Consider the following 13,805-nt stretch of genomic DNA (forward strand, 5'->3'; position numbering starts at 1 on the left):
ATACCGATGGGACCAGAGCCTTCCCGAACCTGTCGCACAGAAGTGAATGGATTTGCTCAAAAGAGTGCAGAATCTGAAAACATTCAAAGTCGAAAGATGTTTAACTCCACCAGGATCCGCAGGACATTCAATAATGGTCATCTTTCGCGACGCAAGCGAAAGTGAATTCGGAAGTGTTGCGTGTATGCGATGGAAAACATAAGATCGGTACCAAAGACGATTCGTCATCGCAAAAATCGAGGGTCGCCTCGGTGAAACCACTTACGTTTGCATCTGAAATCCGATACTAGTAATGAATACAGTGTTCTGCATACGTTTTAGGAATACCTCCCCAAATCCCTCTCATTTCCAATTGACATGATTGACCCTTTCCATCCTCAGGCCATTGTGTAATGTCCCTTCTTCTGTTTGCTCTATTTGTGTGCTCCTCTATTGATAAAGAATTAGAGGTATCCAGTCAAACTGCAGACTAGCTTCATTTTGCATGTTAAAACACATAACACGAGATTTTTTAAATTATTCTTGGATGTTATGTAATATCTCATTGTTTACTCCTCAGTTAGCAGTTATCTGGGATTGTCCTTAGTTTGTATATCAAATCACACCAGACTAATTGCTATTTCTCTTCAGTCTTGTGCTTGCTATTACATTTTGGATCTAATGACTTTGCAGATAAAATGAACTTGTCGCCTCAATTCTGGTTGTAACTTTGTCCTCAAAAGACCAATTCGGGATGAATGGAGATAATAATTAAACACCACAGAATCTCTTTTCATGCAACAGCAATTATAAGGACATTTTGTCTTGTATTTCAATAACCACGATCATTGTATGCTCAGCGGCCTGTTGTTGAATGAACACAGCCCACAAAAATGGGGGACCCTTTAATGTGAGGACTGAGTTGAATTCACATGATATTTATATCCCTCCTTCATTTAACTGATTCTCGCTCTTCCTCAACTGTGCTCCTTTTTTGAAAATTGCTTCGTTTGTTTCGCAAAAGCGTTCATTATTTTGCACCTTTCTTGAAAACAAATTATCCTGTCCAAATACTGACTGTTTCCTGATGGCCTGTGAAATCACATGATATAATTCTTGCTTCTCCTGTGTTGTGTATACACGTGTATGCTGTAATTCGTATCTCTTTGTGGTGTCTCCTCCATGGTTGAAACAGTTCTAACAGAGGTTGTGACAAGGACACCCATGTCCTCCAGTTTGAGACTGTCTCCTAGAAGACCAGTAAGACTGTTCCAAGATTGAGACAGGATGTGCCACATGATAATTGGTTGAATGACAGGAACGGGAATGGTGTTTGCAGTAAAATGTTAGCAATATGTAAAGGGGCTAACTAGCCATAAGGAGATAAACTGATCTGGCCTAAGATTACGCTGCTAGATAACTATGGCAACACTTTCTTTGCACCTGCCATGAAGACAATGAAGCAGACGACAAGATATCAATCACAGGTCACACCGACTCGGAGATGTGATAAAGACATGATAAAGACACTGAGCGACTTTTATCTGAGATAAGAATAATAATAGGCCCCAAAATGTAAAATTATGTACAGACGATGCAGCGAAGATGCTTTGAGTATTAACAAGAAGCAGCTGTGTAATAAAGGGGCGATGAAAAAACATGGAGTAGGGGAAAGACCGCCTACGGATGCGACCCAGAATGGGAAAACGACATGGCACAACCAGGAGAGCAAAACAGAAAAGTGAGTGGAGGTGGGAAAGAACATAACAGCATGGCCTTGCTTTCAAGAAATAAATATTTGGAATGACCCTGTAATGTGGGTCAAGAGAACCGAAACAACATCCAAGTTTATTGGATCTCTCAGGTCATGCGCCTGAGAAAAGAAATTTAGTTGGTGCAGGCATGTGCAGCCAGTGACCTGAGAGCGGGAATTTGCATGGTAATTAGCAATCCTGGAAGGCCGCGCCAAAAATACCATCCACAAATGACTTTTCTTTAGCAGGAGCTTGCACCATTCAATGCTAAATGAGCATTGATAAATTGATAAATTGTTATTTGTAAATTGATAAATTGTTATTTGTAAAGCGCCTGTATCACTTGAAACAAATGTTCACCGGCGCTGGTGAGCTCTGTTGAAAAGAAGGGTCTTGAGTTCTTTGCGAAAGGTTGAGACATTCGATGTAGCTCTCAGGGTGGGGGAAAGAGAGTTCCACAGTTGAGGTGCTAACGTGGCGAATGCTCGACCTCCAAATGTTTTCAATCTATATATCCTGCAAATGAGAAGGTCCTGAGATTCAGAGCGAAAGTAACGAGGAGGCACGTAATGTTGGATGAGATCGTTCAGGTAAATTGGTGCAAGCCAGTGGTATATGCTTTGAAGGTCAGGAGGAGTAGTTTGAAAATTATACGCTCGCGCACAGGCAGCCAGTGTAACTTGGCTAGCACCGGAGTAATGTGGGATCGCCGCATTGTCCTCAGTTTGAATGTAAAACACATAAGATTTTTAATGTCCATTCTTTGATTACTCTTGTTCTTTGCTCCTCAGTTAGCATATACATGTACTTCAATAAAATAACTGTCCTTAGTTGGCATGTGAAAACACATCAGAATATTTCTCTGGCTTACTTCGTGTGCTCCTTACTTAAAAATAAATTTGCAGATAGTCAAAGGGAATACTGTCCTCAGTTTCGATTTAAAATCACCTCAAATTTCTTCTTGTTAGCAGATATCAAATCAACGGAGGACTTTCCTTAGTTTCCATATCTCAATTTACAACAGATTAATCGCCCCTTGGCTCATACTGCGGGCTTCTTACTACTAGTATTAATTGATTCAAAGATATCCACACAAAAGGACTGCCGGTTTAAAATCGAATCAGATGTTTGTCCCTTCGTCAGTGTTATATAAGCTCTCTTTGTTAGCATGGTTGGTTCCTTTTGAACAACAGTATGCAGAAAGCTACTCAAAATGTGTACTGTTCGCAGTTTGCATGCTGAACCTCATATTAATTTTGCTTTCATTAGTTTTTCTAAGCCATCATTGTTTGCTCCATTCTTGAACACCAGCTTGCAAAAATCAAAGCAAAAGGAGGACTGCCCTTAGTTAGCATTTTAAACGCACTCAATTGTAAATCTCCATTCTTCTCTTAACTCTTATTGTATGATGCTGCGATAGCAGATATGCACTTTAATTAGGACTTTTAGTTTCCAAGTCTAATCACACCTGATTGATCACCCTTCTTCAATTTTGCATTTTTCTAATTTTGCACTCCCGCCTTGAAAATATTTTTTTGTGTTTGCTTTCGCGATTTGCACCTTTCCTAAAATGAATTTGCATATATCTTGTCAAAATGTGGACTTACCCCATTTGCAGGAAAAAATATCTCATGATAATTTTGATTCCTGTGTTTTGCATTGTCTGTCACTGTTCACTCCTTCCTTGAATATCAGCTTGCGCGGGTCCATGCAAAAGGAGCACTGCCTTCAGTTTGAATGTGAAAACACATAAGATTTCTTATGTCCATTCTTTGATTACTCTTGTTGTTTTCTCCTCAGTTAGCCGATATCTAATGAAAGACAACTGCCATTATTGTGCATGTCAAACACTATCATCACCCTTCTTTAACATTGCATTGGCTTTAATTGTGTGCTACTCTCTTGAATATTCATTTGCAGTCATCGAGTCAAAATGTGGTCTGTCCTGCAGTTTGCTTGTCAAAATAACATCATATTGATTTTCCTTTCTGTTTTGTGTTAGATCTCAATGATTGCTCGTTTCTTGAATACATACATGCAAAAGGAGGACGGTCCGCAGTTTGCATATAAAAACAAAATGGACTTCTTTAATGTGCATTCTACGATTAATTGTTTCTCTTATTGTTTGCTTCTGAGCACCAGATATCCGCCTAAACAAGGACAAGCTATGGTTTGCATGCCAAATTATCAGATTAATCACCCTTCTTCAGCTTTGCATTTGCTCAAAATTGTGTGCTACTTTCTTAAAAATGAATGGGTGGATGTTCAATCAAAAGGAAAACTGTCCAAAGTTTGCATGTGAAATCACCTCATACTTATTTTTTTACCTCAGTTCTGTAGTTTAAGTCTTGATTGTGCGCTGCCTTCTTGAACGAACATCAGCTTCCACAAATCCATGGAAGGGACGTTGTTGTCAGTTTGCACGTGAAAACACATTATTATATTTTTAATTCCTTTTTAAAGTATTGTACATATGTTCTGTAGTCTCTCACTGTTTCCTCGTGGCTTATCAGATATGCTACTTTTTTTAAATAGTTTCCATGTCAAATAACTTCAAATTAATTGATCTAAGGCTCACTTTGCGCGCTCCTTTCTAATTAGTTTGTCAATTCGAAATGTGGACTATCTTTACTTCAAATTGCATCAGATTTATGCCCCTTCTGCAGTGTTATTTCAGCTCTCTTTGTTAGTTCCGATATTGAGCCGAAATTTGCTTAAAAAAGAGACATGTTCTAAGTATGCATCATGAAATCTTCTCACTATAATATTTCGTCCACTGATTTCTGTTAGCTGTGCTTATTGTTCGATCCATTTTAACATCAGCTTGCACAAACCCATGAAAAAGGAGGACTGTTCTTAGTTTGCATGTGAAACACATCAGATTAATCACCATCCCTTCAATGATTCTCTGGCTAACCTTGTTTGCTCCTTTCTTAAAATGATATCGAGTCAAGGCTCCATTCTGGAAAACAACTTTCGTTGCCTAACTTTCACTCATCTAACTTTTCTCGAAAACGAAGTTGCAGATATCCCGTCTAAATGCGGACTACTTGTGAAATCACTGGATACAATTCTTGCTTCTTGCTTTGTGTCAGCTGTAAGCTTGCAGAAACCAATGCAAAAGGAGGACTGTCCTCAGTTTGAATGTGAAACACAAAATATTTCGAATGCCTATGCTTAATTTTCTCTCATTGTTTGCTTTCGAGGTAGCAGATCTACATTTAAAAAATAACAGTCATGTCAAAACACTTCAGACTTATCTTATCACCCTTCTTCAACTTTGCGATGGCTTTAATCGCGTGCTCTTTCTTGAAATTTGAATGAATGAATTTACGTGCGGTAGGCTATATTTAATTTAGTCAAAACGAAGACGGTCCTCAGTTGACATGTGAAATCCCATCACATCGATTTATTTACTCTATGTGGTGTTAGCTGCCATTGTTTTCTCCCTCTCAAACATCAGTTTACAATAATCTATCCAAAAAGAGGTTTGTCCGCAGTTCGCACGATGAAACAAATTTGGCTTTTAATGTCTATTCTACGATTTGTATGTCAACCTTCATCCTGACAAATCGGAGCATTTCCCTTCCATTCTGCTACATTTCGTGTGCCGACGATGTCCTCCTTGATCGAAATGCTTTATTTGGCACTACGATCGCTCCACGGCCGGCTGATTGAGGACAATTATTGTATCAATGCGCACCTTCTATGGGCATGCTTCCTACCCAGGACGTCCTCGGTTTTTTTGTAGTCCACTTTTTTCCGGGGCTTGACTAGGCTGACTCCACATTGCATAATATAACAGCAATTTTCAGCAACTAAAACCCCTTTAAATGATGTAGTGCGAGTTCAGCCTTTTCAGCAGGCATCACCTATTGCAGGAAGTTAACAGCATTATCAACCTTTTTGTAGCATGAGACCCCGTTAAATGATGAACTGAATTTGGAGGTCACCATTAGGAGAGAGTTGGGACACACTCAACACAGTCTGACTTCACCTTTAAAACAAGATTTGCAATTCTTCGTTTTAACTAAGCTAAATCTCCGGTCCAGGTTTTATACCTAACCCAACTCATTTCTTGTTTTACAAATCTCTTTTCTCATTAAATTTCATTTCTCAATTTACAAGATTTCATTTCTTGATTTCTTGGTTTACAGACACCCAACTACATGTATGTCCTCGGTTATATTGTGAAATGTGCGTTTGGTCAGTGACCAGACCCTCACGACTATGTCGACTATCGCTAGCGGCAGTGGACAAAAAGCTGGTACACGTTTAATATCAAGCAATTTTCCTTTACTGTGGCATCAGAAGGAACACGTTGCATCCTTCCTGGTAGAGTCAACCAACAACACTGGATGATGTCCCCCACTTCTTCGTCATTCCCCACTATAGTATCTTTCCAATCAGTTCTGGTGAATGTTTCTTTCGTTACTTCAGGTCACGATCAGCCCCCCCCCCCTTCGCAATCAGATCACATACGGCAACTTTCCTGTATCCCGCCTTTAATTATTCGGCCATTTGCCAGTTATCAATCCGAAGAGATCCTTTCCGAGATCATACTCATACACGGCAGGCTTTCTCTATCTCTTCTCTCATCAATACATATTGGTGATGATATGTAGGCCCTAAACTATTTAGTGTTGGACTCCTTCTGGTAAGTTGGAACGTTGGTGGGCAGCCAGATGCAGCTTAATGACTGGACATCTGGTGCACAGGCTACGCTTACCGAGAGAATATTCCACTGTTTGATGGTTCGTTGGAGGAAGCTGATGCTATTTATAACACCAAGAAAGAATTGATTCGAAAGACCATTTTTTGAGATCAACTGTATATTTTCATGAGTCTAGCTTTCGCCACTACCGTGTCTTCGTCAGGACTGAGGAAACGTACTACAACAACCGATAAAAGAGTTCAGGAATTACACAATAAACAAGATAAGTATGAAAAGAGTAATAAAAAGGCCACAGGTAACGGTCGAAACAAAGAACCTCAGTGGAGACACATTGCGGCCAGCAGATTTAGGCCTACAGAAAGGCGAGTAAACAGGAAGGTCCTGGTTAGATGCTAGTGTATTGGAGGATACCACAAAACTGGTACCATATATGAAAAGTGAATGCTACTTGATGTAGCTTGAAACAGAGAGTACTCAAAAAATACATAATAATGTTAGCGAATTAAAGAACACAGGTAGCTATAAAAAGGCCTATTGGTAGTGAGTGACAAATACCTTGTCCGTCATTGAGACAGTGTAATTTTGCAATGAATTTAGCTATTTATACCTTCCATTCTGCAGGTTTGTTGTCAGTGTCTGTGGGCCATCATCTGACTCTTTCCGGGCCACTCTTGTTGGTGTTCTTGAGTGACGCCCATGATGTTGTTAACGATTCTGTACATGAGGACGAGTGAATATTGGTGTCGTCGCTCTTCTAAGGTATCCCACTCGAGTGTCTAAATCGTGACTGGCTAATTCAAATTCAATTCTTTTATTACTCTAAAACCGACAGTAACATAAAATAATCAAAAAAATATTCAACATAAAATTACAGGGTACAGTATACACGTAACCAAAATAATATTACAAAGATTTAAATGCAAAATTAAAATTTAATGGAAATCAGGACAATATTATGGAGTTACAAAGTTTAAAGAACTCACTGATTATCTCAGCTGAGAGAGGTGAAGGATATTTGGCAATGTGGAATGTTACTTGGTTGATCATGTAACGATTTTTAATGGCAAAATGATAAAACATTGCGATTTTATAGCAAACTTCTTCACAAATATTGCACATTGTCAAATATACAACTGGACTGAGATATAAGGCAGAGAAGAAAAATATGGTCGTAAAATGTTACATCAAAAACAACTAGAAAAACCCATCTTGATAATTCTTACTGCATAGGATCTATACTCCCCACAAGGCATGTCTTGGGGGGAAATACCGTTTTCCCGTTTTTCCAGCTGCGGGCCGTGCCTATGGAATAAACTGCCACCAGCCCTCAGGGCAGAGACAAGCATTGAACAGTTCAAGAGTCAGTTAAAAACGCTACTTTTCGACAAGTAGAGAGGGGCGCTTTGAGCGTGGTTTAACCGCGGAAAGGCGCGATACAAATGACATTTATTATTATTATTATTATTATTATTATTATTTATACCAAGACATTCTATTGAAAACAACATGGCCAGCAGTCAGTCTGTTCGCAAAACTCGGGCTTTAATGATTTTGTTCAGCTGAGAATAAGTCTGTTTTTGTTTCGCATACATTCGAGGCATTATGAGTCACATTCTGAAGACAAAAATTTGTTGAAAGCTGTTTTTTATTAATTGAAGATTAGCTAAATGTTCACTTCTGAAGCAGTTCAATTTCGCAAAGATCTGACGTCGACTCGATGCGGAATTGGCGGCTACCGGGGGGGGGTCCTCTTTCAGAAAAGTAATGGCAGTTTATAGTGGGGTCCTCTGTTAAAGTTGATGGGGGTGGTGTCAACGCTTAAAAGGGCTAGGATGTTGTAGGAGGACCACTATCAAAGGTTGGCCAGTGTTCCTTGAAAAAGAAGGGACTTTTGGGAAATCAAAAAATCGCTTCCGTATGACGCATCCCTGTGGATTATGACACCTCAAATTCCAAAACATTATACGCAGAATTGATAGGGATACGTAATGCGGGAGCAATTTATGATAGGTCCAAAGTCCCTCGATAATGAGTTGTTCCACTGTAAGAAGAAGATTTTGGTATGATTCTATGTTGTAAGTCCACTGTTACCATATCCTTAATAAATGCAGGCATTGTCGCCCACAACATTAATTAATAGTTTGTTGTTCTCTGTTGTGTCGTCATTTCTTCTCCTGAAAAGCACGTATTTTTTGGGGGCAAATAATTAGGGTTAGGGTTAGGTCATGGTTAGGTCCTCAGAGTGCATGTTTTGGGCGTATCACGTGTCAATTCCATATACAGCAGAGGTATGACACCTTACTTAGTAACCAGTTTTGTAGATTCCTCCTAGTATGTGGGACCCCGTCGCCAAGGTAATGGTTGTTTTGTTGCAAATCTTCCTCTGGTGGTGCAGATCGACCATTGATAATCCAATCGGAAGGTCATACACATTGTACACTGCCTTTTGTTATTGCATGATCGGCCACAGTGGTGAAGAACCCCGAGACATTTATGCATAAAAGCGAGGACGTCCTTTGAAATTATAATGTGGCGTCCTCAATCTGCACCACATGCACGTAAGAATGAGGTAAATTTGGTCTTTGGGATCGTCCAATCCAGTGGTTGTGGTCTGGGTACCCAGAAGTATTAAGGTAGCAGGAAGGGTTGGGCGTTTGAGGTTTCTGAGTCTGAGGGGGTTTGTATCTGTTGACTGTGCTTTAAGAGAGACTAGGCATGGCGTCAGTCTCTCTTAAAGTACAGTCAACAGGCATTTGGTCTCAATATTTGGGTAAGTACAGAATCAAGGCAGATCAGAGAGCAATTAATTTGAACGATGCTGTGGACGGATACTGCATCAGTCACGACCAACCTCTCATCAGAAAGCGTCACCACCAGCATATTCAATGTTCAGTTCCAACCTGTACCAGTCCAATGCACGCCTGTCATGGTCAGCAGTGGTCAGCTTAGCGCGATATGGAACATTCTTCCATAACTCAAGCGAGGGAAGTCTGCTCATTAGCATATCTCGCGCACTGCTCCTTCTGGTTAAACATCGTAGTGAAATCGTAATGGAAAACGTCTGGCTTTGCGCCAGACTAATAAGTGAAGAACAAATAGGTAAAGAACTTCTACTTGCGCGAAACTGCTGTGATGAAATTATCATTGCAGAGACTCCGGTGACATACACATATATTTTTTACAATCAAAAATGCCCTCAAAAGACGACATGGAATGATTATTTTATTGATATTTCGTACTATATACCTTCCAATTATCACTTGATACAAATAGATCGGCGTTAGGTCGCATGTTTTTCTTTCCTGGTGACACTATTAAGCAAAATAGTTGCAACCCCGTAAATGCACTATAAGTCAAATAATAAGTGACGGTGACCCGTTATAAATGTTTCGCCTGCTTCGATTTTTGCCGCTACGCGGCGCGTTGGGCCCTTGCGTCGAGCTGTAAGATCGAGGACACACTGATAAAACTTTGATTCAATGTAAGTGTCTCTACTCTTTTCAGTGGCATTGTTAACCAAATAGTGCTCGCCCTCGGTTGAACATTTGAAAAAATCCACTGGAAGGGTGAGACAACGCAGTGTCCTCCGTTTGTATGTTTCCTGCGGCAGGTGTGCAGGAGAGGGTAGAGTGTCCTTGATGCTCGAGTAAAATTTGTGACCCACGCAGATAGAGGTAATTTCATTGATGCATCATGGTTTACAGGCGCCGAAAAATGTGCATCACCTGGTATATATAAAATGAGGACGTTCTGAATAAGTTCGCGTTGTAATGGTGAGGAATCTGATCTTTGTATTGAATTGAATTGAAATTGAAATTGACATTCATATACCGCAAAATTTATTTTCCTCTAATGCGGTGTTTCAAAATATCGTCTGAACAGATGGGTTTTTAGCCTGCACCTGAAAATAGCAACAGTCTTAGCCTTTTTAATCTCAATGCTGAGCTCATTCCAAAGTCTGGCCGCCAGTACAAGGAAGCCCCTGCCACCGTACGTCTCCAGGCGATACCTGGGGATCCTCAGGAGACATTTGTCTTCGGACCTCAGGGATCGCCGGAGTCACAGAATGGGAGGAGCTCGGATATGTAAGCAGGGGCAAGTTCGTTTCTTGCTTTGTATATGAGGAGCATTGTCTTGAACTCTATACTTTCACGGATTGGTAGCCAATATAGACTTCTCAGCACGGGGTAATATGTTCACGTTTACGCGTCCCTGTGATTACTCGCGCTGCGTGATTCTGAACCTTTTGTAGCTTATCAAGTACATTTTCATCGGCACCAACGAGCAGGCTATTACAATAATCCAGTATTGATATGACAGTTGATTGCACTAGAAGTTTGTACTCGATTCCCAATCTTTGCAAATGCCATCGTGTGAAATCTAACGTTTTTTTCTTCCATGCATGTTTTCCTTGTACCTCTTCTACACGATTTAAAAGGCGTTTACGTAGGGAGCAAAATCAGGAAATTTTTGAAGTTTTTCAATATACAAAAATGTAGAACCGAGGACACACACCAAAACGAGGACGTCCTCGCTTGGAAAAGTCCTCAAAGTGCATGTTTTGGGCGTATCACGTGCCTATTCCATACACAGCAGAGGTATGACACCTTACTTAGTAACCAGTTTTGTAGATTCCTTCTAGTATATGGGACCCCGTCGCCAAGGTAATGGTTGGTTTGTTGCCAATTTTCCTCTGGTGGTGCAGATCGACCATTAATAATCCAATCGGAAGGTCATACACATTGTACACTGCCTTTTTAGCTCACCTCTTAGCAGAGGTGAGCTTATCCCATACCGTGGCGTCCGTCGTCCGTCGTCGTCGTCGTCGTCGTCGTCGTCGTCCGTCGTCCGTTAGCAGGGCACGTTTCGTAACTGTTAGAGCTATTGAGTTGAAACTTGGTACACATGTACCCTTATGTAATGACACCTTGGAGACCAAGTTTCGGTCCGATTCGTTTCATGGTTTGGCCACCAGGGGGCCAAACGTTAAAAGTGAAAATATGCAATATCTCCCTTAATAGTAGTCGGGAAATTTTGAAAAAAATATGGTAGGTACTTCTAGCAAAGGTGCATCATATATCCTCCGGATTTTTGATTTGACCTCCTTTTCAAGGTCACAGAGGTCAAATGGTGTAAATTGGCCGTTAGGATGTAACGATGGCACGTTTCTAAACTGCAATGACTATTGATACCAAATTTGGTACACATTTACCCCTTAGTCAGGTGATCTCAGGGACCAAAGTTTGGTCCAATATGATTCACCACTTGACCACCAGGGGGCAAAATTCAAAAACCTTAAAAATGTGATTATTCCTTAACTTCTTGCCCGATTGCCACCAATTTGATATCATGGGTACATCTAACCACCATACAGTATATGTCACACAGGTTTTTAATTTGACCTTCTTGTCAAGGTCACAGAGGTCAAATGGCATAAATTCGCCGTCAGGCCGTAACTATGGCACGTTTCTTAACTGCAATGACTATTGATCACAAATTAAGTACACATAGACCCCTTGGTCAGGTGATCTCAGGTACCGAAGTTTGGTCCGATCTGATTTGCCGTTTGGCCTCCAGGGAGGGGGCTAAATCTTAAATTCTTCAAAATGCCATTATTCCTAGTAATGACTTGCCCGATTGGCACCAATTTTATATCATAGGTACATCTAATTCTAACAACCATTCAATGTGTCACCCGGGTCTTCTTTGATTTGACCTACTTTTCAAGGTCACAGAGGTCGAATGTACTGTAAATTGGCCATTTTGGGGAAATTGTAATTGCTTGGACCTACATCAAACCTAACACTACATGACACAATACCATGCTCTTTATCCATCTTTCCTCCACATGAGGTGAGCACAATGGCCCTGGCCATTTCATGTTATTGTATGATCGACCACAGTGGTGAAGAACCCCGAGACATTTATGCATAAAAGCGAGGACGTCCTTTGAAATTATAATGTGGCGTCCTCGATCTGCACCACGTGCACGTAAGTATGCGTGTGCGTGCGTGTGTGTGTGCGTGTGTTTTGGTTTGGTTGTTTTTTGGTTGTTTGTTTCTTTATGGCTATTTTGTATATTACATTTCACTGTTAGTTATTAATCTTTCGTAATCTTTTAGGAGGAATCAACATAAATATATATACATATTTATTGTATTTCCATACTTGATTATCAACAGTATGTCTGTCTTGTTTCAGGACGGCTGGACGGCGCTAATGATCGCCTCCCGATTCGGTCAGCCTGATGTTGTAGATGTTCTATTGAAAGGTGACGCAGAAGTTGACAAAGAGATGGAGGTAATACACCAAAACTTCCATTCATCTTAACTTAGCTTTCTAAATCATAAGATAACAAAGCATTGTATATTATTGTTGAATAACTAGTTTGAATCGCTTGAAATCATCCACACCTCAGGGTCCGGTATTCATGAAGCCTTCTTGATAGAGTTTAGTAAGCGTTTACGTTTTACTAGGTGGTTCTTAGCGAGTTGCGTCATATTCACAAAGCACTCATAACTACAATCGATTTCGTAAATCGTCGCTACAAGCCCTATGTGAGGTGTTTTCGACTTCGTAGCATTTTCTATAGAGGTTCTTCACGTGACTTCACGACGTGACGTTTTGATGGCCACCTGCCAATGCATTTCCTTTACGTCGTGACCACGTGACGGCCAATATGGCAGTGCAAAACAAAACTCTATATTCCTACGTTAGATGGCGCGCCGATCGAATCTGACTTGACACTAGGTGGCAGCAGCTGACGGGTATAAAAAGATAAACGAAATGTCCGCGATCGATAAATTTGAACCCGCAATTCACACACTTTGTGACCAAAACATAAGAGAAAAGTATCATATACAAAAGAGTTTTTTTTAAAAGGTCGTAGATTCTCTATTGAAACGTGACGCAGAGGTTGACCAAGGGGAAAAGGTAACACACCAAACGTCCCATTCATCCTAACTTAGCGCTCTAAAATCGTAAGATAATAAACCGATGTATGTTATTGTTGAATGGGATAACTCTTGCGGTCATCTACACCTCAGACTCTTATCCATTTATATATTTCGATATTTGCTTCTCGATAGAATACTTATTAAATTGTTAAATACATGAGCATGACTGTATACATGTAGCACTGCCGCTGTCCCGAGAGGAAAACAATGGCCATTCTGAATCCTGTGGCGCCTCGAAAGTTAAAGTTCCAAAAAGTCAAAGAGGTAAACATATAAGGTCACAATTTGCAATGTCCATTAAATCTTGGTAAGAAAATACGACTTGTTATCCAAAGTTTAACATTGTAGATACTTCCTGATCAGTATAATATATCGATAATTGCGGTGATTAATTAATTAAACACCGCGTTTGTGTTATTTGATCATTCACATGCGGTTTAT

The 13,805-nt window shown here is 40.3% G+C and overlaps 1 protein-coding gene across 1 annotated transcript in view; it reads left to right on the forward strand.

The window, feature by feature from the left end:
- The window catches only part of LOC135500177 (ankyrin repeat domain-containing protein 29-like), a 651,767-nt gene extending 639,029 nt beyond the window's left edge, over positions 1-12,738 (forward strand). The window contains exon 12 of the mRNA XM_064791424.1: positions 12,610-12,738. Coding sequence (XP_064647494.1) covers positions 12,610-12,738 — 129 coding nt within the window. The remainder of the gene's footprint in view (positions 1-12,609) is intronic.
- Positions 12,739-13,805: the final 1,067 nt, after the last annotated feature.

Source organism: Lineus longissimus, chromosome 16, assembly GCF_910592395.1.
Source record: "Lineus longissimus chromosome 16, tnLinLong1.2, whole genome shotgun sequence".
Lineage (NCBI taxonomy): Eukaryota > Metazoa > Nemertea > Pilidiophora > Heteronemertea > Lineidae > Lineus > Lineus longissimus.